Raw genomic sequence first — 27,539 nt, forward strand, 5'->3', positions numbered from 1 at the left:
TTTTATTGTATAATGTTATTCCTCCACAATCATACTATCCACATAGCTAAAAAATTCCCTAGGATTTTCTTTGGATCTTAGGACCAATCTCTTCTCATATTCCCGTTTTGCCTTCCTTACCATACTAGCCACCCTCCTGGCCTGTGTCTTATATTCTTCGTGTATCTGCTCTCCATCCCTCTCCTTATATCTCTTCCATAACCTCTTTTTCATCTGCAGTTCATGTTTGATATTGTTTGTCATTCACTTTACACCAAATTGTGTCCTCTTCTTCACTTGTGGAACACAACTTACTATTGCTGCCAACAAATATTCCTTCACAATTTCCCACACACCAGTGATATCACGGCCTTCCAATTCTGCCCTCCATGGAATTGCCCCAAGTTGATATTTAAGACTATTATAATCACCCATCTTCTGATTCCACATACATTCTCTTTTCTTTAATACTCCTACATGTCTATTCCTTTTCCAAGTCAAACCTCATGGTCACTCTCTCCAACTGGGGAGAGAGATGTCATCTCAGTTATTATCAGCTATTCTGATGTTATGACCAAATCCAAAAGTCTTGAACCTCTTGTTCCCTCTATAACATGTTGCCTAAGACATTTGTCCGTCAAGAATTCTAGAAATTCCATTCCCTTATTACTACATGCATTTTCCTCTTACCAGCATATATTTTCTGTAGTTAAAATCTCCCATAACAATCCTTTTTCTTGCACTTGCCAACCCCAACTACCTAAATGTTTCCTGCTCCCCACCCTCTGTGCTCCTTGGCTTGTAGCTACACCAAACTAAATATCCTGTCTTGCTCATTTCTATCTCATACCATATGCTTTCAATACCATTAGTGTCACTGCCTTGCAAAGCCTCTACTCTTATGGGATGTGAGGCATCACTTATCATAAGCAGTACTCCACCACCACGTTTTCACTTCCTGTCGTGCCGAAAAATGTGTACCCTGCTACTTATATTCTTGTTATTCCATCTTGTGTCAACCCCGTCTCAGGGATCCCAATAATCTCTGTCCAGGCTGATGGTATCAGTGACACCAATTCATCTCCTTTATTCCGGATACTGCTGGCATTGGTATAAATCATAAAAATGTCACTGCTTCTATATCATCATTATCTCCTCCAGAACCCACTGGACTCAGTGTTACCTGATGTCATCTCGCTTTCCCCTAAGCACCCATTCTCACAAGAGGCCACCCCTGATGCCATCCAACCTGGGAATTCTAGTTTCCCTGCATTGTCACACCAGCTTGTTAAGAAAACAGCAATGTCTCCATATGCCTTCATCCTTCCTTATTCAATATGATACCTGGGTAACACACACGCACACACAATCTTTCCTCTCTGCATTTTCTTTCCTACAACCTCAAGCAAGAATCTCAGATCTCTCATCACCCGATTTACATTGCCTCTCAAGTCATTCATGCCCACCATCACAATCATCTCATCCATCCTTTCACCCTGCTTAATTGCCATAGCCGCACTCTCTCTACTGTTCCCCAGGCAAACACTCCTCTGGCATCCTGTCTTGCACTCTATGGATCATCAAGTCTCATTCATCACAGCTCTTACCACTCTGTTCCTTGATTGCTCACCTGCATCTCTCACTCTCTCTCCTCTAACTTTTTCACTCTGTGTTCCCCTACTTACCTGCTGTCCTGGCTTCACTCTCTCCCTGGTTCCAACACTCCATCGCATTCTTCTCATTCTCTCTCTCTGTATGATTTCATTCTCTCCTCTTCTATTGTTCCCATAACTCTCTCCTTTCCTCCCTTCCACTATTTCTATTCTCTCCTCTTCTATCATTCCCGTACCTCTCTCATTCCCTGTCTTCTACTGTTTCTATTCTCTCCTCTTCTATCATTCCCATAACTCTCTCTCATTCCTACTTTTATTTGCCTCACATTCATCTCTTCCAATTTTCTAATCTCATCTTTCATACTTCTCATCTCATCTCATTCCTGAGACATTCCACCATCTATTTCAATTCATCTATCTCTCTCCAAGTTAGCCACTCTTACTTGCCATTCATCCTCCAAATCATGACCATCTCCGAAATCTTCACAATCGTTTATGCCTTCCACACTCTCCACTTTTATTTCTTAATTCATATTTTGCTGCTCATTATTCTCACCTATCACACTACTCGTCTCTCGAAGATCTTCTGCTCCTGACGTAATGAGGTCGGATATCGTAGCATCTAACTCACTGAATTCCTCCCATTGCCTACATTTTAAGCATATATGCACTCCCTCCCCCTTCTCTCACCTCCAGATATCCATAGGACACATACATGCCAAATTCTGCATGCCACAAAATTCTTTATTATGTTACTCAGAGTTTAAGGAGCTAAATGACAGTCTTGTGTTGTCAAGCATTGACCCACCTCATTGAGTCTTATGACTCCATGAGATCAGGGAATAAATAATAATAATTATCAGGTAATAATAATAATAACATAGCTTATCAAATGATGTCTTTAACTTATTCACTGTTTTTTCACTCATTACCGTCTCAGGCAGTGCATTCTGCTTGCCACTGTTAATGCAAAAATTAGTCACCTCACATTCCTTTTCATACCCACTCTTATACAGCTAGACATAGCTTGTCATTTCGTCTAAGGTTTCTCCAATTCTACAAACAGATATCTTCCACTTTATTATGATAACAGTCACTACTATTTTCCCATATTTGTCCATAATTTACCCTTTCGGCAACCTAGTTGGCTTGTTGAGTAGTGTATCCACTTTTCAGTCCTCCCCCCCCCCAAAAAAAAATGCAATCAAATTCATCTCACTGTGACATGGATATATGTTTGTGAAAGTTTTCATTCCATTAAGCATCTAACATGAGTTCTATTCTACACATAAGTCTGTGAAAATTTTCCTCTTCCATCTGAGAGATGTTGTAAACCTACGAAAATAGCATTATTACTGTAGGTCGGATAATGGTCAGATAATGTAAAAATCATGTTTTATTCTTCAAGGCTATGTTAACATTTATTCTTGTCTGTTGATGGTAATTCATCTTTCATGCACAAAGTACTTGACAGACATATAGATATGTCAAAGAATGGAATTGTCCTTATGAAATTGGTAAGGGTTTCTTTTTTATATGCCATGTAAAATCATGTGAAGATTATGAAAGTTTATTTTTCACTAGGTTAGAATATAATAAATTTAGTTTAATCCTTTATCCCAGTGAGAGCAAACAAAGTTTGCAGCTGAAAATATCTTCAGGACTGAATATAGTGTTGTACTATTTTACCTGGGTAAGTAGTACAACAGGCAACTCGTAGCAAAGGTGGAGCAAGCTACCAACACTCCTAACCCAGTATCTCCCAAAATGCAAAACACATCTCCTTGCGGATATGTATACCGTTATGCATTAAGGGATTGGCCACTACCCAGACTAGTTTCGACCTTTATTGAGGTCTCTAAATCCAGAGTAATTTAATAAAAAAAAAAATAATAAAAAAAAAAAGTTGGCAAACCTTTTGGCAACTCCTATAGGTAAAGCTGACCTTGCTACTGTTTCTGCCTGGTATCTCCAACTTTAGGCCTGGCTCCCACTGAAGAGACCTCAATAAAGGTCGAAACTAATCTGGGTAGTGGCCAATCCCTTAATGCATAACAGTATACATATCCGCAAGGAGATGTGCTTTGCATTATGGGAGATACTGAGACAAGGAGTGATGAGAGCTTGGTCCACCTTTGCTTGGTGTTGCACTACCTTACCCCAGTCCTGAAGATATTTTCAGGTGCAAACTTTGTTTGCTTACATTTGGGTAAAGCATTAAACTAAATTTATTATAGTCTAACCAAATGAAAAATAAACTTCCAACATTAATTAGATTTACATTATGCTTTGTGATTAGTACCTTTCCCCTCCCCTCTTGTGATTAGCATCTACTGAATGGTCTAGAAATTAGATCATTTTCAAAATGGCCTAATGTGATTACAATTTTTTAATTGTAATCATAATGGAAAGCATTAGGGACTAAATTGGATCATAATAACAAGAAGTTAATGGATTTTTATCATTTGTTAATCATACTGTAATTGCTATATTAGTAAATCAAAAATAGTGCATTTATAATTTTCAGAGTCACTTGAAAAAATCTGAGTTCCAATTCTTTGTAGACTGCAAAAACCTCTTTCAGAGTTTTTCAAATGAAATGTGCTATGCTGGGCTGGTATGGTGGCATAAAGCAGCGCTTCCCAAACTGTGGACTTCGGCCCCCTTGGAGGCCGTGAAATAATGAAAACAAATTTAAAATGCTTTAATACTAAGTGTACCATGTCAAATGTGTATGTAAAATGCTAAAAATGTAATATTTGCATTTGATTTTTGCAACATTCGCTGTATTGAATAAATATAAATACAGTAAATCTTATGATGATATATATCTGTATTACGATTTTTTTTCCAATGGGGGGGGGGGGGCATGAAATATTTTAATTTTTCCAAGGGGACCTTTACATCCATAAGTTGGGAAGCACTGGCATAAAGAATTTTCCTTTCAGAAATTTGGTTTATAGTTTCTCAAACTACACAAACTTACTGGAGAACACATTGTATTAAGAATGATAATATGCTAGCTTCATGATGACTAATTGCCCCAGACATAATTTTAAATTTGAATGTGAATCCTATCCATTATAATTTTCCAACTGTGGTTGTGCTGAGGATTAGATAATCTGTCAGTCTCTCTCTCTAGAGATCAAACCTGGAACTTGAACATGGAATATTTTTAGAACTTTGTAGAGTTAAAGTTAAATGAGGAGATAAAGTGACCTTAATGGTAGAACTGGATGAAGTTTTTATGTTAGATGATTCTGATGTGTGTTCTGCCTGTTCATATGCTTTATCATCCGAGTCATTCTGAAAGAAATCAGAAGAATTGGCTACAGCATTTAAATTACAAACACTAGAATTGAGTCATAGACAGTAGTGAGCTATGGAAATTTTAACAAAGGGCTCACATCGTCGAGCAAAACTAAAAAAAAGGGGAAGGGGCTAACTTACCCCTTATAATACTTATATTGCGACTTTGTAGAGCTTCTGACTGATATGATAATTCCTGTAGGATATCAATCATTAATGCTAGATCTTTTAAAAATTCCAAATTGAGAAGTCAGTTTAAAAAGCCCTTATATTTATCGTTCGATGCAAAATGCTTACATAAAGCTGGGTAATTTCTCCACAAAGCAAGAGCTGATCGTAAACTGCAGGCTACCCATCGTGGTTCAAACACATGACCGATCTTTAAAATTTCGATACCAAGGTCTTTTGCAATCGTATTTAATTCTCATTGTTTTTTTTTGGTGATTGATGAAAAAAAGCATATTAAAGTTTTTCGATTAAAGTTTTTTAATCGAATTGTCTAATGCTAATTGTAAACAATGAGCTATGCAGTACCAATTCACAATGTTGGGAAATTTTTGTAGGTTTGATTGCAACACCTGATTTGTTTCCTAACATTACACTAGCTCCATCAGAACAAAATGCAATGAGGTGATTTTTTAAATAGTTATCAGAAAATCCATATGAATTTAAAGTAGCAATTATAGTAGCATGTATACATTCTGCAGTGGTATTTTCTAGTTTTACAAGATTATTAAACAAAAAGAACAAGGGTCTTGCAAATTTGAGAAAAATTTAACAAAGGGCTCGCACAAGCCCCCGCGAGCCCCTTATAGCTCACCACTGGTCATAGAGCATGTGCATACTTTCACGTGTCTTGGGCACAGTTGTCCAAGTAGGAGGAAACACTATTAAAGTTCCAGGAAAATAGGTATAGTTATATAATACAGTTCTTCTGCTTTCTCCCTGAATGATGCTCATGATATATTATGCAAAATATATAGGAACATTTAATAAATTCTAGTTTCCTTTACATGTGTCAAACTGTTATTTAAAAAATTGTATTATGTCTACCATGCATGTCTCTACTCAATACCTAGTAAATGATTCTTAAGTTGACGATTGAAGTTTGTAAAAATTTTGGTTACTAAAAATTTGATAAAAATTTCTGAAATTAAAGTTTAAAGAAGTCGTCTTTACCTAACAAACTCATGTTTTTAAAATGTTATAAAATTTTAGTTTAATTCCTAATTTATTAAAATGGAAGAGGCTATGAAATCTTATTTTGCTCATAAGATTTACCAGAGACAGCAAGGCCTTACTGTTAGTAAGGATACTAAGAAGCTCTTTTCAAATAATGCTAAAAACTATGAACTTGAAACTTTTCTGAAGAATATTCTTGGTCCTGAACATTTCAACTTGATTTGTATAATTTTGCTTTCCTCTGACGTTGAGTCATAAGTTTGAAATTATTATTATTATTATTATTATTATTATTATTATTATTATTACCCAAGACCACATGGAGTCAAATACTCATCTGGGCAGTCCTTTTGTCAAACACACAGCTCATCATACCTTGCTTTAAGCACACTCAAATTCTCTGCAGACACCACACTCTCAGGGAAGGCATTCCAATCATTCATCCCCTACTCACCCTACTCACACCCTCCTTATGCAGCTTCCAGGGATGACCTCTGGTTCTCCCCTATCTCCCACTATTTTCTGTAGAACCTCTTCAGCATTGATCCTATAGCAACCCCGTAATGACTTGTAGGTGTCTATCATATCTCCCCTAACCCTCCTCCTGCTCACCAGACTCTGCAAGTTGCATCTTTTCAATCTTTCCTCATACTTGACATTCCAGAGGTTAGAAACTACCTTAGTCATTCACCTCTGGATCCGGTCCAATATCTCTTTATCCTTCTGAAAACCAAGTGACCAAATCTGGCAACACTAGTCCGTGTGTGGCCTAATCGAAGCCTTATACAACTGAACAAGAATCTCCTTACTTCTACAAGTCAGTGTTCAACGCATCATTCCCAGAAATTTTATGTTGTCTTCAAAATTTGGCTATGTGTCCCCTAAATTTCAGATCCTTATCCACTATCACCCACTGATCTCTCATATCCTCCACCTCCAACAATATATATCCTCACCAAGGATAAATTCTGCATATCATTTTTGTTTTCCAAAGTTTAAAACCTTACATTTTGCAACATTGAACTCAAATCCCCATTCCTGTGACCAATCACTCAATTTATTCAAGTCGTCTTGTAAGGTCACAACATCTTCTCTACTATTCATGGTTCATCCCAACTTTGCATCATCTGCAAACAACTGAACATCTCCATCCAAATCTTCACCAATATCATTAATATACAAGTTAAACAGCAATGGCCCCCAAACAGACAACTGAGGCACACCACCAGTAATTCTCCCCTTCCTGGATATCGCTCCCCCATACACAACTTGTTGATACCCATCAGATAGCCGGTCTCCAATCCAATCCACCAATCTAATATTCAACCCCATCCACTCCAGTTTGACTATCAAAAGCCCCTGCAAAATCCAAGTATATTACTGTGTATCCCTCTCCTCTGTACATGGAAGTAGTCACCTTATTGTAATAAGTAAGTAGATTACTAAAACATCACCTCCCTTTAGTAAATCCACGCTGTCCATCAAAGATTATACCATTGTTGTCTACCCAACTCTGGATCCTAGTTCTCACAAGCTTCTCCAACAATTTAACCACAACACCTGATACACAGATAGGCCTATAGTTTGATGCTTGAGTTCGATCACCTCCTTTATGAAGTGGCACAATCTTGCCCTACTTCCACTCCTTAGGAACTTGAATGAGTGCAAGACTCATATTAAAAAATGTCAAGGCTGGTGTCAACTCCTTGGCACTTTCCTTCAGAATACTTGGTATTATATTATAAAGTCCCACAGCCTTATTTACATCTAGTTTACTCAACTCCCCATACACCTCTTGCTCACTTGTAGTCGGTCTCTCTTCCCCATCATGAACTGCTCTTGATCTCTCCATGAAGTCACATTCTCAAGATTGAAAGACCTTTATGAACTGCTCATTAATTATATCCACCACACACACACCTTCTGCAACTGCTGTCTTTATACCATTTCCTCCAATCAGTGTCATCCTTCATAATCATTCTTTCTTTTGCTGGCTACATATCGAAAGAACTCCTTAAGATACATTTTGGCTTCATTAGCTAACTACTGTTCATACCTCTCTTTAGCTACCCTCACCAACCAAGTCATCCACCTGGCCTGGTCTTTTGTAGTCCCCGTGGAATTGGTTATTTCCACTTCTCTTCTGCTGTCTCCATAATGCCCTTTTTCTGTGTTTCACATACTTAATCACTTTATTCATCCATTTCACACCTACCTTATTTAACCTTCTCACCCTTGGAATACATTTAGACATTGCATCTACTAGATAGTGTTTGAAAATCCTCCGAGCTGCATTGATCTCTTTTCCAGCTAACTCCTCATTCCATGCTACACCTGCAAGCTGTCTGCTAAGCTCTTCATAATCACCCCCCCCCCCTCATAGTTCCACATATACCCTTTTCTCACAGAGTCCTCACACTGCTGGAAACCACCCAGGTAATCACCTCATGGTCACTCTCACCAAATGTTAGAACAAAGAAACCATCAGGTCATTCAACAATGACCCTGCTCTGTGTATGTTTTATGGGTTATAAGTTTAATAAACCAACCTTTTACAAATGATAGGTGTTTTATCAAAAGGTCCATATTTTGTATCGGTGCCTTGTTGATTGCCTTCTTTCGAATTAATGGTAAGTATAGAAAAAGGTATTAGAGACTTATGCACAGATGATGCTAAGAAACTATGGTTTGAGATTGCACAGATTTTGTGCAAAGTTAAACTTCTTCCTCTGAATATTTCATGACAGGAATAGAGATGGAAAGGTATGATGTGTTTCGTGAGGATAGAAGGGGTAAAAAGGGAGGGGGAGTGCTATTGATGATAGAGAAAGAGTTATGTCCATAGAAGGTAGAGATGTATCTCACATCTGTATCTCACACCATACTGCCTCAAAACCAATGGAGCCATTGGTTTTGAGGCAGTATGGTGTGAGATACAGGTGAATAGAATCAAATACTTGGTGGGATGTTGTTATAGACCTGGTAATGTGGATGGTGGTGATAGTGAAATGTATAGTCAAAGAAGCCAAGCAAATAAGAAAAGGGTGATTATTATGGGTGATTTTAATTATGGCAATATAGACTGGAATGAAGAGATAGCAACTGGAAGTAAAGAAAATAAGTTTCTTGAGTTTTTGAGGGATAACTACCTCAGACAGTATGTAACAGAGGGCACAAGAGGATTAAGGATCTTGGATTTGGTCATCTCATCGGAGGATGTAATTATCAATGAGGTATCAAATCATCCACCAATTGGTGAAAGTGACCATGAGGTGTTTACTTGGGTGGATGCCAGCAGTGCAAGGACACCTGTGAAAAAAGGGTATATGTGGAACTACATGGGAGGTGATTATGAAGAGCTCAGGAGACAGCTTGCAGGTGTAGCATGGAATGAGGAGTTAGCTGGAAAAGAGATCAATTCAGCTTGGGGGATTTTCAAAAAATATTTAGTGGATGCAATGTCTAAATGTATACCACGGGTGAGAAGGTTAAATAAAGTAGGTGTGAGATGGATGAATACAGAGATTAAGAATGCAATACAGAGAAAAAGGGCATTGTGGAGGCAGCATAAGAGAAGTGGAAGTAACCAATTTCATGAGGTCTACAAAGACCAGGCAAGGAGGGTGACTTGGTTGGTGAGAGTAGCTAAAGAGAGGTATGAACAGCAGTTAGCTAATGAATCTAAAAAGAATATTAGGGAGTTCTTTCGATATGTAGCCAGCAAAAGAAAGAATGATTATGGAAGGATGACATTGATTGGAGGCAATGGTATAAAGACAGCTGTTGCAGAATGTGTGGTGGAGATACTTAATGAGCAGTTCATAAAGATCTTTCAATCTTGTGAATGTGACTTCATGGAGAGATTAAGAGCAGTTGATGATGGGGAGGAGAGACTGACTGTAAGTGAGCAAGAGGTGTTTGGGGAGTTCAGTAAACTAGATGTAAAAAAGGCTGTGGGACTTGATAATATATCACCACGTATTCTGAAGGAATGTGCCAGAGAGTTGACACCTGCCTTGACATATTTTTTTAATACGAGTCTTGCACTTGGTCAAGTCCCTAAAGAGTGGAAGGAGGGCAAGATTGTGCCACTTCATAAAGGAGGTGATCGAACTTAAGCATCAAACTATAGGCCTATCTGTGTGTCATGTGTTGTGGTTAAATTGTTGGAGAAGCTTGTGAGAACTAGGATCCAGAGTTGGGTTGACAACAATGGTATAATCTTTGATGGACAGCATGGATTTGCTAAAGGGAGGTCGTGTTTTAGTAATCTACTTACTTATTACAATAAAGTGACTGCTTCCTTGGACAGAGGAGAAGAATACACAGTAATATACTTGGATTTCGCAAAAGCTTTTTATAGAGTACCTCATGATAAGTTGTCAGTCAAACTAGAGCAGATGTGGTTAGATATTAGATTAGTGCATTGGATTAGAGACTGGCTATCTGGTAGGTATGAACAAATTGTATATGGGGGTGCAAAATCCAGGAAAAGGAAAGTCACTAGTGGAGTGCCTCAGGGATCTGTTTTAGGGCCATTACTATTTAACTTGTATATTAATGATATTGGCGAAGATTTGGATGGAGATATTCAGTTGTTTGCAGATGATGCAAAGTTGGGACGAACCATAAAGTGTAGTAAAGATGTTGTGGCCTTGCAAGAAGACTTGAATAAATTGAGTGATTGGGCATGCAAATGGGGATGAGAGTTCAATGTTGCAAAATGTAAGGTTTTAAAATTTGGAAAACAAAGATGGGATGCAGAATTTATGCTTGGTGAGAATATATTGTTGGAAGTAGAGGAAATAAGAGATCTGGGAGTGATAGTGGATAAGGAAAAATTTAGGGGACACATCGCCAAAATTGTGAAGAGAACACAAAGACTTCTGGGAATGATGAGGAGGACACTGACATGTAGAAGTAGGGAGATTCTTGTTCCATTGTATAAGGCTTTGATTAGGCCACACATGGCCTATTGTGCCCAGATTTGGTCACCTGGTTTTCAGAAGGATGAAGAGATGTTGGAAAGGGTCCAAAGGCGACTGACTAAGGTTATTTCTGACCTCTGGAATGTCGAGTATGAGGAAAGATTAAAAAGATGTAATTTGCAGAGTCTAGTGGAGAGAAGGAAGAGGGGAGATATGATAGAGACCTACAAGTTGGTAAGGGGTTGTTATAGGATCAATGGCGGAGAAGTTCTACAGAGAATAGTGGGAGATCAGGGGAGAACCAGAGGTCATCCCTGGAAACTGTATAAAGAGTGTGCGAGTAGGGGAGTAAGAGGCAGGTTTTTTTTTTCATGCAGAGTTGTAAATGATTGAAATGCCTTGCCTGAGAGTGTGGTGTCTGCAAGGAGTTTGAGTGTGTTTAAGACACGGCATGATGAGCTGTGTGTGAGATAAAGGGATCTCCCAGGTGAGTCAATGACTACATGAGTCTTGGGGGTAATAATAATAATGTCCGTCAATGACATTGTCCGAATAATTATAAATAATAATTAATAAATAAGGTAATTACACAAGATATAAACAACAAACCTACAAAACAGAACCACAGAAAACAGTATAACAAGTTTCGAATAATATTTGCTTCGTTTTTTCCCTCTAGTTAGCAATATAAGTTAGTACTAACTAGGCTAACTAAAATTTACGATTTTATTTCTTTCTTGCCATTATTATTTTTACTTGTAAATAATAAATTATATAAAATTGGGTTTATTTTTGTACAAATCAATTAGAAAAGTGGTTTTATATATTTTATATATATTTTGAAATGAAATATAACGAATATATTTGCTACTGTAAACATAACCTATTATACACACATTATACACAGACCGCCTGAATGCCCCCAAATGCTTCTGATCCCACTATAGCCCTCCTAGAAGGCTTCAGTGCCCACTGGGAGGCAGTACCACCCACTTTGGGAACCTATGGTCTAGGGGATAGGAGGAAGAAGGGTGATATGATAAACATCTACAAGTTAATAAGCGGTTGCTATAGGATCAACATTGAAGAGATTTTGTGGAAAATGGTATGAGATCAGGGGGAGAACCAGAATTCAACCCTGGAAGCTGTATAAATAGGATGTGAGCAGGGGAGTGTGAAGCAGGTTTTTTGCAGAGTTGCGAATGATTTGAATGCCTTGCCTGAGAGGGTGATGTCTGCACAGAATTTGAGTGTGTTTAAGGTACAGTGTAATTAGCTGTTGCAACAAAAGGTCCTCCTAGATGAGTTTTTGACTCCATGGGGTCTTAGTATAATAATAATAATAATAATAATAATAATAATTCAACACCATAGAACAAATACTATCATACTTCTCTTTTAATCCATTCACTGTCAGGGAACTCTCAACAAATTCTGGAAATCCATTCTGCTCACTCTCCACTCTCAATGCAAAAAATCTGGTCTGCACATCCGTACTAGCCAAATTCTTACCCAACTTCCATGGATGGTTCTAGTTTTCTGACTATTTGTCATATATCGAAAATTTTCACTTGCATCAATTTTATAAAACCCCTTTAATATCCTTTAAGAATTCTTTTGTAATATTCTTTAAAAACCTTTAATAATAAATTTTTATATAATGCCCCTCTTTTCTGCCTATCCACTAAACTTTGTAACCCACAAACCTTAAACCCACTGAGAATTTTACAGACTTGTCACCATATTGGTCACTCACCTCTGAACGTTTTCAACCACATCCTGTTCCCAAGAAACTCATGCAGCCAAATCTGTGTGCAGTAGTCAAGATATGGCCAAATCATAGTCTTATAAAGTGCATTAATAAGTTCCCTATATTTAGTTGTTAGTGTGATTTTCAACATCTAAGTAAATCTTTCAGCTATTTTACCAACTTTTGCAATATGACCTCTGAACTTCAATTCCTTATCTTCCATTATCCCCAAGTCCTTAGCCCTCATGAATTTCCTGCAAACCAATCCCATCAATATGATACACCATATGCAACCTTTTCAACCCAAAGGGCATAACCTTACATTTTGCAACATTAAATTGATAATCATTATCCTTTGTCCACAATACCAATTTATTTAAATCATCCTGCAAGATATCTAATTGCCTTAATCAACTATTTCTCTCCCCAGTTTTGCATCATTAGCAAACAATCGAGTATCTCCTCTTAAATCTTTCCTTCTATCATTAACATACAAATTAAAGAGTAATGGCCCTAGAACGAAACCCCGAGGTACTCCAGTAGTCACCATCATTCTCCTAGACTCCATTCCAGCATATACTACTCTCTGTTGTCCATTCATCATCCCTCTCTCTCTCTATCCATGCTAGTATCCTCATATCCATTCCCATGCTATCCAGTTTTTATAATAGTTTGCCACGTGTTATTCTATCAAGTGCATTGGCAAAGTCGAGCAATATCATGGTTCAGCCATCACCTTTATCCTGTTATGCCGTCACTTTATTATAAAATATAAGTTACTAAGACAGTACCTAACCTTTCCAAAGCCATGCTGCCACTATATAGTATCATCCTTATCTACCCACTCTTGTATTTTCCCTTTCACCAACTTGCTACCTCCATCTTGGAGCCACCTTTATGCAATGATGCTATCTTACCCTCTTTCCACTCCCTTGGAATATTGCCAGAGATGAGACTTAGATTGAAGAGCTTCATCAGAAGCAATGTCAGTTCTTTGGCACGTTAGTATAGTACACAGGATTATATACTGTTATGTTATGATCACATTCATCTTTTTTAATGCTCTGAACACCCGTTCTTTTACTTCAATGTTGATATTCCTCTCTGTTACATCTGTTACATCAGCAATTGTAAAATCACCACCTGGATCGTACATCTTTGCATAATCATCAATCACTCTGTAACAGTCACCTTCCTACCATGAGCATTGTTTGAAATCATTCTACCATAGTCATTTTTCCTCTCAATTGCTACATAACAAAGAGACTCATGAGTTTTCTTTGGCCTGTTTGGCTAATTCTCTCTGATAGTCTGATTTAGCCTTCCTTTTGCCTAGTTACCTTTCTTGCTTGCACGTTGTGCTGCTCATAAGTAATCTGATCATTTTTTCTTTATATTTGCTCCACAGTGTTTTCTTTTTCTTTTTTTTTCTTTTTTTTTTTGCAGCTCTTGCTTTACATTATTAGTCATCCACTTAATTCCAACTTGGTTTATCCTCCTGACCTTGGATATGCAGTCGGATACTGCTACCCTCAAGCAGTCTCTTACCACTTCCAATGCACAACTGATATTCTTTACTTTTAGCTTCTGAAGCCATGGCACTGTTTCAAGATGTCTCTTGCAATCACCTTCATTATACTTGATCATAAAGCCCTTCTTGACAGAGAACTTCACATGTTTGGCAACTTCCAAGAACAAGACTGCATGGTCCCTCTCTACATTTAGCTGCAGAGTGTCTACCTTGGTTATGAATACATCTTCTGATACTCTTATCGGATCCAATACCCTCAAAACCCTTGTCCCCTCTATAACATCTTGTTTCATGGTAAATCAAATAAAAAATTGAGAGTAACACAACTATCAGGATCTAGTTAGTACATCAATTTTCAAATAGTTCACATGTCATTTTGATAATAATAATATCAATAGTAGGCACATGACAAGTGCCAATATATGTTACGAAACCAAAACTAATGATATATTAGAACATAGAAACTATTGTAAAAAGATTAATAATTGTAAATTTGATTGTATTTATACAAGTTATTTCATCCATGAGACTCAGTCCATACATCAATAAACTGCACATCATTCTTCATGTACAATCTTCTCATTATCCCATTGGCAATAATGGCCCTTCTTCTCAGTTCTGTCCTATCATACCGAGGCAGCAGATTCACAATCTTCGCTTTTTTGCTCTTCATTTTCACTTCCACCAACAACTCTTTCATATCTTCCCTCATTGCATATTTCCCACCTTTCAAATTATTTTGTTCTCGTTCACTCCATTCTGCTGAATATTTACAGCATCACTAACATCCTTTATCTTCACACCTGGAAAATATGCTTTCATCATTTCTTCATTAAGTACACCTCTTATGATTGAATCCTCATGCAATTTTACCTCTTTTCTCCCAGTTTCTTGCACTTTTATTCTTTTCTCATTCACTCTTTCTTTCATACTCCATCCTTCCTTGTCACTCAACAGTCATTTCTCCAGTCGCTCAAGGTCTCGTTTTTGTCCTGTGAAATAGTCCACGTAAGTGTGCAATTTCTTTCTGTGCTAACATATCATCATTAATTTCAACCACTTTCTTGAAACTCTCAGCCATATTTTGTGCACTATCACCCACTGCTTTCTCAATTGTATTTTCCACAACACCTTGACAATCCTAACCTATATCTTTATTATCAGTCACTTCTTTCATGACTCACATTTCTTATATTCATTTCCAAAACATTTCCAACATTTTTTTTCTCTGTTCTCACTCTTGTACTACAAATCATTCACTCTCGAGAACTCGGTGCTAAACATGGTACAATGTTGTGAGAGCTGCATCACAGTTCAGGGTGGGCATATTCCATCTCTGTATAGTTTTCTGTAAGCACTGTACATTAATTTCTTAACTATGCCCTTAGGAAACGTGCAACGTTTGCCAAAAATGTATTGCAATTTAATTTGTACAGAATTTATAACATATTTTATGCATAATATAACTTATTACCATGCTGACAATAAATTTATGTCCACATTTGGCTGTAGTCATGAAAATTTTTTCATATACAGGTAAAGATGTAATTTCTCCATAACTTTTGGGCACCAGTGTACTATTTAGATGTGAATACTATTGAAAAAGTTACAGATTGATAATGCTCATTCCCCACATATTCATGGCCTTCCTAAAAAGCACAAATCCAGTTATCCATTACATCTGAAAGTTGATTTCATAGGATTTCTACTAATTTGGCAAAATATCCCTCAACTCTTCTATAAATAGTTTTCTATTTATAGAAAACTATAAATCTTCTAAAACTAGAATACAACTCTTCTATAAATAGAATAGTTTTGACTTCAAAAAAACAGTAAAAATTAAATAAAATAAATAACATTAGAGATCTTCATCTTCAAGAGTCTGAAATGATGGTTTCTTTCAATTTATGTACATTATTTACAAATGTACCACTTCAAAAAATCCTATAACTTTTACTGGTATACTGTAGTCAATTGCAATTTTTACTAGTTCATTAGTTGTTTTTTTTCCTGTATAGGAGATTTCTCTGATGACAGCATTAAATTATTTAAGTTTACATCAATAATGGTTACTTTTCTTGGTAGTCTGTATTACTTGCTTTAGCTGATTACTTTATGGAGCTCTTAGAGAACTGAATTTCTAAAACTTTCTTCTCAACCTCATGTTTGGCTACATTTTGTTGATGATGTCTTTGCAATCTGGGCTCACTCTGAAACAGAATTCAGTTTTTGGACAAAATTAACTCCTTATACAATTGCATTAAGTTCACTGTTGAGCATGAATCTAATGACAGTTTTTTCTTTCTGGATACTCTAATACATTATAACTCCTCTGGTAATATTGAATTTCCTTTTGCAGAAAGGCATCTTTTACAGGCAAATTATCCATGCAGTTTCACATTATCATCCTTCATATATATTAGAAAAAAATGATCTTCTGACTCTCATCTGTTACAAGAATTAAATAAAACAAAACAAAACTCACTCTATCACTTAATGGATATAGCAAAACCACAATGCAGAATATAATTGAATATAATTGATAATCATCTCTCTACCAGACTGCAATCTGATGTTAAAAGGATCTGCCTACCCTACCCTGCCTTAAAGGAACTTCTGAACAAGTAGCAAGGACTATCTGCAAATATAATTTGTATACCACCATCAAACCAGCCTAGAAGTTATCTTCTTTCTTACCACCACTTAAGGATAATTTGTCACCTCTCTCCTTGCCTGGAGTTTATCAAATACACTATTTTTGTCATCTTTGCTACTTTTGAACAGTCTGAGCATTTTGCTGAGATTAGAATCCAAGAGCATCAAGATTATATAATATTTTTTTTATTTGTTTTTATGTTTTTCCTACCCATTATTTGGGTCACTGATGGGCAGGGATGTGCAATATACAGGTAAAGATGTAATTTCTCCATAACTTTTTCAACCCTACCTTTCCAAGGTGTTGCCTGTTTACACAAAAGAGACTCTTGCATTTGCAGTGAGTGCTCCTGCTGCCAAATGATACCTTTCTAGTTGGAGGAATTGCCAACTAAACATTAGGTGTTCCTCATTGCCTATTGAAATACCACTGCCCAACTTATTTGAGGTCTGAAGTGGCAGATGCTGTGCTTGGTCTCCAGAGCAGGGATTGTGGTTTCTCTACTCCCCCATCTTCTCCCTACAGTGTGAGTGATACCTTTCAAGGCCAGAAGAAATGTACTTTGAGACCCATTACCTCCTCAATACCAAGGGTATATTAGTTAAAATGGTGGTGCAGCAGGCTGGCCACCAGTTCATGGGTGCAAACCTAGCAGGAGTCAGGTTCACACCCATGAGTTAGGAGGCTTTCCCCTGAACAAGTGCATAATCCCACTGCCACATACTCCGCTAGGTTGTGCCTGGAGAGAGGGAGTCCAAGTAGTGTGTGTGTGTGGGGGGGGGGAATTGTCAAGGCCATGGAGACTGGTTTCTCTCTGTTTAGAAGTTATGTCCTAGATCTGTATCTCTCTCATTGCATGTCTCCACTATACTTTTCAAGCTAATCACAAATAAACTTTTGAAGGTGCATACAAACAATGACAATAATAATGCTACCAAAATGAATCTCCCTCATAAACCATCAAAAACTTCCCATTACAAACTGACACAACTCACAAACCAAGCCAGAATCTCTTCACTAAAAATCAATTTCTTATCCACTTTACTAACATCTGTGGTATTAACACGAACATAAATGATGTTCACCACCACTAACAGTCTTCTGTACGAGATATCTTATTCCTGACAGAAACCCAAATTTCGACTACATCTCTTACTATACACATCCAGTGTCCAAACTACACACTTCATAATTCTTTTTGCACAAGGATGGCACCTGCACCTATTTGAAATCTGACATAGCCTGACAGAGAATGGCTAATTTAGAATCTCCTACTTTTGACATTCCTTGCCTCAAGGTTTCCATGCCCCATTTAGTAACATTCATTTATTGTATTTACTGGTCTCCAAACATTGGCGACCATTCTTAACCTCTTCACATTCCTTTCCATGCAACTCAATCATCTACATCCAGCTATCCAAATAGTAAGGTCATATACCTGGCTGATCTCAACATCCACAATTCCAACATGACTGACCAAACTGGATGAAAAGCAGAAGTCATTGCCATAAGTAACAAATTCCTACTCGAATTCCTGATAACCTAACCCACTTCACTTTCCAAATGCTCTGAATCTCCTTTTTGACCAGTTCTCCTGCCAGATGCATTGTATCGGTCACCTTTCCTCTCAGCAATTCTGACTACAATCTTGTATATCTCTTCACTCATAGAATCCCCCCCCCTCAACCACTCCCAATCTTGCATCCTCTGGCACTGCAAAGGAGCCAAATGGGATGACTTTTTACCTTTCCTTGTTCTGACTATTGTTTACACTTGTCTGACCCTAACACCTGCTGTGAACAAGTTACAGAATTTATTCTCACTGGCATGAAAACCTATATTCACAATTCAAGGCATAATCCTCATCCCTTTCCAAGCCATGGTTCAACTGAAAGTGTACCAAAGCAGTCAAAGAAACAAAATTCGCTTACTGCAAGTGGCTCACTTCAGTAACTCCAGCTTCATACTCTGCCTACACCAAACCATGCAGCATATGCAAATCAGTCATCAGCAGATCCAAATATGATTTTGTAAAGACCAACACCAAAAAACTTGACTTTTGTTCAAATGGACGCCCTATCTTCTGCTCCCTGACTAAGGTCATTGGAAGCAACTTCTGCTCTACTACACCTCCACCTTTCTCTCTCATCCTGATGGCACCACTGTTACTTCACCCAAAGATAAAGCTAACCTCCTGGCATCACTCTTTTCGCCAAACTCCTGCATTGATAACAAAGGGAAATCACCTCCTCAGCTTTCAAGAAACTAGGCATTCTATTTTGTTCAAAAGGCTATTTTACACTTAGCCTCCATAGCGCAATTGGAAGAACGACGGTACATTGTGCACTTCGATTAGAAAAGGCCTAAGTTTGATTCTCGTCATGACGGGAGGAATCTTTATATGGACTTTTTTTTTTTTCAATTGAAGCTGAGTTAGCCGATCTCATATGGAGGTAGCAGGGTTTTTTCTGCTGGAAACTCGGGTTTTTCATCCACATACAGACAAATTGGCCCTTTAGAACACACGCAATTTACAAACAAAAATACTAGCTGTGGTGGTGATGGTTGTGGGCAGTAGATGGCGTTGTGTTGGTGATTGGTAGTAGAGGTTCGGTGTAGTAGTGGAGATGGAGTGTTGTATAGTAGGTGTCCTCCCGCGATCAGTCTTCGGACTCCTTGGAGATGTCACGTATCAATGAGCCCAATAGGCAAGCAATTGGGCTCATTGATGATCCTTCTCTTACAGATTCACTGCAACCTCTGTCTCAAATATACAGAGACACACCAAATCTGCTTCTCCTCTTTCTCTTTTATTCTATTCACCTTTGGAACAGCCTTTCTCACAAAGTATTTCCAAACCCTTGTAGCTCTTCAAAAAAAAATCAATAAAGTTCTACCTCAGCCCTCATCTGCACCTCCACATACAGTACTGATGTGATTATAGGTCACTTAACCTTCTTCTATGAGATCAGCATAAAAAAATGTATGTTAATGATAATGAGGAAGGTTAGCAAAGTGATATGCAGTTGTTTGCAGATGATGCAAAGATGTGAAGAATATGAAGAATATAGCAGATGTAGCTTTACAAGAGATGGAGCTTTACTTGATTAGGCTGGCTAAATGGTTAATGTATGAGATTACAGTTCAGTGTTGGAAACGTATAACATTCTAAACTTCAAGAAGCATAGATAGAATGCAGAGTATTCAGTTTGCAGAGATATCTTAGAGAAGATAGATGAGATGAGAGAGTCTGGGGTGATGGTGGACAAGGACCTAAAATTTCAAAGGTTCATGGTTAAAATGTGAGGATAGTACAGAGGATTATTGCAATGATGCAGAAGACACTGACATGTAGAAGTAAGGATGTGATGGTTTCATTGTATAAGGCTTTGTTCAGGGCAGATGTGGATTACTGTGCTTAGATTTGGTCACTTGGTTTACAAAAGTATAAAGAGACTGGTGGATAGAAGTGCAAGGTGCCATATGATGGTAACATATATAAGTTGGCAAGTGGTTATGTTATTACTAGATTAATGTAGATGAGGGTTTTATAAATTATCGGAGGCAGCAGGATAACAATAGGTCATCCCTGGAAACTATATAAGGAGAGTGTGAATGATGTGGTAAAGGTTTTCTTTCCCTTTGTTTTCTTCTTCTTCTTTTTTTTTTTTTATTTTTTTTATTTTGCATGCATAGTGATAGGTGATTGTAATGCATGAGAGTGGTGAGTGCAGATATGATGAATACATTTTATGTGTATTATGACGTGATGTGTGTGATCACATGATGAGTCCTTGACTCCATGGAGTTCAGGTCTGATGATAATAATATTAATAATGATAATAATAAATTTCTTTCGTAGTAATTAGATTGTCAGTTTCATGAAGTGTATTTATTATTTAACTTGTTAGCTATTTATTTGTGCCACAAGACACTTTTTCATTGGTAATTTTTACAGCTATATGAAACTCAGCTTGTGCGGCATGGAATGATGGCTCTAGGGCCAAGTGGTGCAGGAAAAACCTGTTGTATCCGTACTCTAATGAAAGCAATGACTGCAATTGGTCAACCACACAAAGAAATGCGAATGAATCCAAAAGCAATCACAGCAGCACAAATGTTTGGAAGATTAGATGTTGCCACAAATGACTGGACTGATGGAATATTTTCTACTCTCTGGAGAAAAACTTTAAAAACAAAGAAGGGTAAAGATATATATTAACAAATCTTTAACAAATAATTATTATCACACCTATCTCTATTAATATTCTCGTTTCATGTTTTCTATTATTGTATGTTTGATCATTGTATATTAGTGAGCTATTAGTAGCAGAGGCTCTACCAATCGACCAACTTTTAATTTTTCCTTTATCACACATGGCTTATGGACTATAGAATATGATTTAATGATAATAAAAATATGAATAAGAATTACAGAAATGTTCTTTTATATTACTAAGTCCTGCAAAATTTGAGTCATAAAAAGTTGTCTGGAAACTATTAACTGTTTCTGATTTATTTGACCGCTGATTTCAAATATCTCTTCCATTTTTCTCTATCATGTAAGGATTTTTCACAAAATGGATCTCAATATTACAGTAAAATGACTTTAAAATGCAATCTGATCTGATCCTGTGGCTTCCTCTCTTGAGAGGGTTGCAGCTGATTACGAAGATAGTGATGCAAGGTGGTTTCCCGTTGCCTTCCTTGCCATATTATGACTGTAGACTGCATGTTCACAGGTCCGGTTTGCCTGCTTGCAGGATGAAAAACCCCAGATAAACTGGTGGAGAAAACTCTGCTGTCCACGTCCAAGACCTGGCTATGGCTGAGGAAGATCCTTATGCTCCTCACATCTTCGACAGGAATCGAACCTAGGACACTCCTTCCCCAGGCATATGGTCGTGAAGTGCAGACTAAAATGCAATATATTAAGTAAAATAACAGTATTTAAAATTTTCCTTAACATTTTTGGAATGAAAGTATTGGAAATAAAATTTTTAATTAAAGTAATTAAAGCTTAATCTTTAGCACATACTTTATATTTCATTGTGGTGTCTTTTTCCTTCAAAGCTTCTTTTTGAACTTTTTCTGTGAAATTCTTTTCCTGGGTCTTCTCTGTGCAACATCCAGCAATAGTCTGCCATCATGTTGACACCTTCTTTCCATCACCTTGATGTCTTGGTGGAATCGCTCTCCATGCTCTTGGCTGACAGTTCCCGAATTCTCAGGAAAGTAGTCTAAATGAGAGTTGAGAAAGTGCATTTTTAAGCTCATGGAACATCCCACATCCTTGAATTTTTGTAATTCAAGGATGTGGGATGTTCCACAATCATTTTATAGTTGGGGTCCTTGTGATTTCTTAAAAATTTGGTCACCACCTCTTTCAAAGCTTTCCAGGCTTCTTTTTCATAGAAGAAGTTGCCATTTTTTCTTCAAACAGTTTATCTTTTATAAGTTTCCTGATGTCTGGACTGATAAAAATACTTTCTTTGAATTTTGCTGTAGATAATCCTGGAAATTTTGCACAGATGTATTTAAAACACTCTCCTTCTTTCGACAAGGCTTCATCAATCCCAGCTTTATGTGAAGCAGGGGGTAAAAGGATTTTTTCCCGAGCAACCAAAGTTTCGTGTAACACATTTTTAGTTCCAGATTCTAATGTGACTCTTTCTGGCCATTCCTTCTTGATCCAATGTTGCTCTCGATATCGGCTGTCCCACTCACACAAAAAGTACAGGTATTTGGTGTATCCTCTTTGTTGTCCCAAAATCATAAATATGACTTTAAGATCAGCTCAAACTGTCCATCCGTGATCATTGTACTTAAGTTTGTTAAGAATGAAGGCTAAATTTTCGTGGTCGATTGTTAGAGCCTCTGCTATTAATGGCTCAGTTAAGTAAGTTTGAGCATGGTTAGTAGTTGGAAGGGTGCTAATCGTTCGATTAGCACCCTTCCAACACTATTACACTACCACACTCTCCCTCGATGAGTCTTTGGACTCCCTGGAGGTGTCAATAATAATAATAATAAGAATAAATTGCACAGAATGTACTACTGGTACTGAAGCATACTTAATGTAATTATGGGAAGCACAGCTTCTTTTTGAGGAATCGATAAACAACCTTCAATCGATGACTTCATATTTTACGTTGAATTTGCATATCAGTCCAGGAATATCGCTACAGTAAACTAAATCACCTTCCTCTGAAAAGTAAGGAAGAAAATCTCTTTCTATATATCTAAACCATGAGAAAGAAGTACCAGGGGCTAACAAATTCTTTTCATTTAGTCTCAAGCCCAGCTTCCTTAGGAAGACCCAAATCTCTGACCAAGTCGTTTAAATCAGTCTGTGAAAAAAGTTCAGGTGGACCATTATCTTTGTATTTGTCATCATTGAAATCTTCAATTCTTTGTTTGAATTGCTGCTGACTGGTTCTTCTAAAATTTGTGGAGGTGTTGGCATGGGTATTTCAGGACCATGTTCCACTGGGTGTATTGCAGATGGTAAATTAGGATAGGAAATGTCTTTTTTAGTTTTCACATTAAAACCTCAATCATTCAAAGAACAGAAGTAACAGTCATCGGTATGGTTACGGGGTTCCCACCATACCATGGGAATTCCGAAACAGAAAGATTTTTGTTCTCCCTTCGACCACCTTCTGTTCTTCTACACAAATGGAGCATACTATATGCAGCACCCATGGCTTATCTAAATCACCAAGTTTCATCCTAAAATACGCATAGCACACTTTTTCACGAAATGTTATCTGTAATGTTTCCTCATTGTTTTTTTCTACTAACTCTCCCCATATGTAGCAGAAAATGTTAGGTGAATTTTTGCAATCTCTTGAAGCCATTACAAACACCACTTAAAACACTGTTAAAGGAATTTTAACGAATGACATCAACACTATTACACGACCCTGTGTAAAAACATTAAAAAAACCGCAAACACATTAAATTAAATCTTCACACTAACTTAGAAAATATGCCAACTTTCAGAAATATGATAACCTTAGTAGTCAACGACTAATGTTCAGCTAAAGAATCACACAAGAAAATGTAAGTGTCTGTGACAACAGGAAAGTCATCCGTTATCTCGGCGAATCAGATTCAAAGTAGCCACTTGCACTTTTATCTGCATTCCTCCCTCCCTCTCCTATCTTAAGAATGAGAAGTTTCGTGGAAATGTCTTTATTTATCATAAAAAGGCACTTCAAAAAAGCACTTATGCAACTAAATATGCAATTAAATAAAGGAGAATGAAAATAAATACCAATGTGCTGAATTTAAATCCAAATACTACTAATAAAAATGATAAAATTAGAAATTGGGTAAAATTGGTGGGTTTTGGAATTTTTTTACTATTTTTTATGAACTCAGCACCTAAAAATCTATTAGAATCAATTTATACTTCTCAGATAACTTTTCCATCACAGGTCTGTGTTATTATTAGTATTATTATACAGGTATCTCCATGAAGTCAGAGAATTTATCATGGGTGATCTGTTATTCACACACTAGCCATCATTCACACATTACTTATTATACCTCTCCTGAAACTCATTCAGTGACAAAGCACCCATCAACCACCTCTGGCAAAACTCATTAAACCCATCAACCATCCTCCAAGCAAAACTCTAGTCAGTCCTAACACCCTTGCTAATCACTTTTTATTGTCAGTTCTATAAAGCACCTTTGATAAGTTATATACTTCTATCATACTTCTCTTTTTTGCCTATCAGCTAATTTTGAAGCTTATCAAATCTCATAGGGAGCATTTCACAGATCTGCCACAATTTATGTCACTCACCTCTGTATCCTCTCCACAACTCCTTCATCCCCATGGAATCTGGGAGTCCAGATCTGTCTCAGTATTCCAGATGCTGCTTTATTAAGCCTTATATAGAGGAACAATAACCTCTCTCTCTCTCTCTCTCTCTATATATATATATATATATATATATATACAGGGTGTTCGGGATAAATTTGACATATTTATAATTAATTATATTTTTCCGTAAGTTACATGTATTAACACACACTTCTCTTCATTTAAAAGTTTGGACCCTCCTTCATTCATATACAAGATGTCAGAAAGGATGGATAGCTGGAACCCACCTGAATCATGGAAGAGAATAACTTGTATCATGATGATTCGTGCCCGCCATCAAAATAAGGATATTACGACTGCTGCCCAATGCTCCCTGAATACAGTAAAAACAATCAGGCATGAACTAGAGACTTGCAATGGTGACTACGAGGATGTAGCAAGAAGAAAGATCCCTAGCAGACGATCTGATTGCGTTCGTACAGCAGAATTCCTCGCAAATCTGCAGGAACAGGTGTTGAAGAACCCTGGCATTGGAATTCGGGCTTTGTTCGTGGAGTTGCTAACTGTAGTCAAGCCCTGGATAACAAGGGTAGCCAATGGTAGGCCGTATGTATGGCAGCAGGATTCGGCCCCTTGCCACACCTCTGGGAAAAGTCAAAAATGGTTGTCTGAAAATTTCTACGACTTCACCAGTCCAAATGTTTGGCCTCCAAACTCCCCAGACCTTAACCCCATGGATTATTTTGTATGGGGCGCAGTTGAAAAAGACACCAATCGCACTTCCAGTAATACAAAAGCCCAGTTAATGGATAAAATTAAAACAGTTTTTGCGGCCCTTCCCAGGGAGACTGTAGCATCAGCTTGTTCGAGGTTCCGAAGCAGAATTGAAGCTGTGATCGATGCTAATGGTGGTTATTTTGAGTAAATCTTGTTGATAGTATTGTAATTAACTCTGCCTGTAATGTTTTTTTGTCAATTCATTAAATTTAATAGATACAAAGAAGATTTTCTTTTTCCTTACGAAACTGTCAAATTTATCCCGAACACCCTGTATATATATATCCCTGCTTGTTAGAACCATGTAATCTGATGCGTTGTTTTGGTTAACTTCTCAATATGCTCTCTAAACTTTGACGCCTTGTCCACAGTGTGTCAAAGTTTAGAGTTTTTGACACAGTGTGTCAAAAACTGATAAGGCCAACTCCCTGGCCTTATCATTTTCTTGCAGTTCAATTCTATCAATATAATACACAGCTTCTGATCTCTTCTCAAAGTGTATCACACACTTGGCAACATTAAACTGGTAGCCTTTGGCCATACTGCTAGTCTTTCTTGTATAATGACACCTGCGGAGTATCCATTGCTATAGAAAGAGTTTCCCAAACTGTGTTCTGCGGAAAGTGAATAAGTGTTCCTTGAAAAATTAATATGAGCCTTGAATGGTTTTAAATGCTGCGGGCAAGTTCAAACATGTTTGAAAATCAGGCGCTCCTCATTTTGTGTGTGTGGATTGTGCTATTAAGGCAAACATATGTGCTAGCCTTGACTTGGCCAATGGCTGGCAGCCGCCCGTGGTTTTTGACACCGAGCGCAAGTGAAGTATGGAGGTATCTATTCTAGGAAACGTGCAGTCACAAGCAAGGTCAATGTGATGCACTGCAGCCTGGCACACATGTAGTGTGCACTGTCACATTTTTGCGAAGCGATACAGCCTGCTTCGACAATAGTGTCTGCTTAGCTTTACATTGAATACGAGACTGATGATACTTGACTCTATTCAAGGTGTTCTGCTAACATTTCAGAATTTCTGAAGTGTCTGTTGTAGGAAAAATTTGCGAAATGCTGCTATAGAATAATACATATGCCTCAGTAAAAAAAAAATTAACTAAATTTTAAATTTTATTATGTAAATGTTCACCCAAAAATTTTACAAGAAGAAGTTAGATACGCAATAAAACAGATGAAAAACAATAAAGCACCAGGCATTGATACTATCCCTACTGAACTGTGGTCATATGGAGGCAGTATATCAATAGAATATTTAACAACCCTATTCAATAAAATACTACAAACAGGAGAGATCCCAGATGACTGGAGAACTGGAAAGATCATCCCAATATACAAGAAAGGAGACAAAAGAGACTGCAGAAATTACAGACCAATCAATTTACTCCCTCACACCTATAAAATATTCATAAGAATTATACAAAATAGATTAAAAAACACCTACGAAGAAATTATAAGCATAGAACAAGCTGGTTTCCGAGGAAACTATTCAACAATAGACCAAATTTTCACATTACACCAACTAGCAGAGCTCAGCTGGGAAGACCATAAAGAACTATATTGTTGTTTTGTGGACTTTAAACAAGTTTTTGATAACATTGACAGAGAAATCCTTCTTAAAATTCTACTAGAAAAAGCAATAGACAAATATATAATACAGTTTCTGATAAAATATTATTCTAAGACAAATGCAATAATTAAAAAGGACACACTCACAACAGAACCCATAGAGATCCAAAAAGGAGTAATGCAAGGATGCCCATTATCTCCATGCCTATTCAACATATATCTTGAAGAAGTTGTAAAGAAAGCAATAGACAATGAGCCTGGAATCAATGTCAATGGTTTAAACATAAATAATATCAAATATGCAGATGATCTCGTCCTTCTTGCAAGAACCCCAAATGAACTACAAAAGCTGATCAGCAAGCTAAACGAAACCTGTAAAACATATGACATGACAATAAA

The 27,539-nt window shown here is 37.3% G+C and overlaps 1 protein-coding gene across 1 annotated transcript in view; it reads left to right on the top strand.

The window, feature by feature from the left end:
• The window catches only part of LOC150095635 (dynein axonemal heavy chain 8-like), a 2,108,518-nt gene that overhangs the window by 865,391 nt on the left and 1,215,588 nt on the right, over positions 1-27,539 (top strand). Inside the window, exon 41 of the mRNA XM_090409931.1 lies at positions 20,907-21,153. Within this exon, the coding sequence (XP_090266057.1) occupies positions 20,907-21,153 (247 nt within the window). The remainder of the gene's footprint in view (positions 1-20,906; positions 21,154-27,539) is intronic.

The sequence above is a fragment of the Typopeltis vanoorti genome, chromosome 20 (genome assembly GCF_054136105.1).
Source record: "Typopeltis vanoorti isolate ZY-2024b chromosome 20, IOZ_Tvanoo_1.0, whole genome shotgun sequence".
NCBI lineage: Eukaryota > Metazoa > Arthropoda > Arachnida > Uropygi > Thelyphonidae > Typopeltis > Typopeltis vanoorti.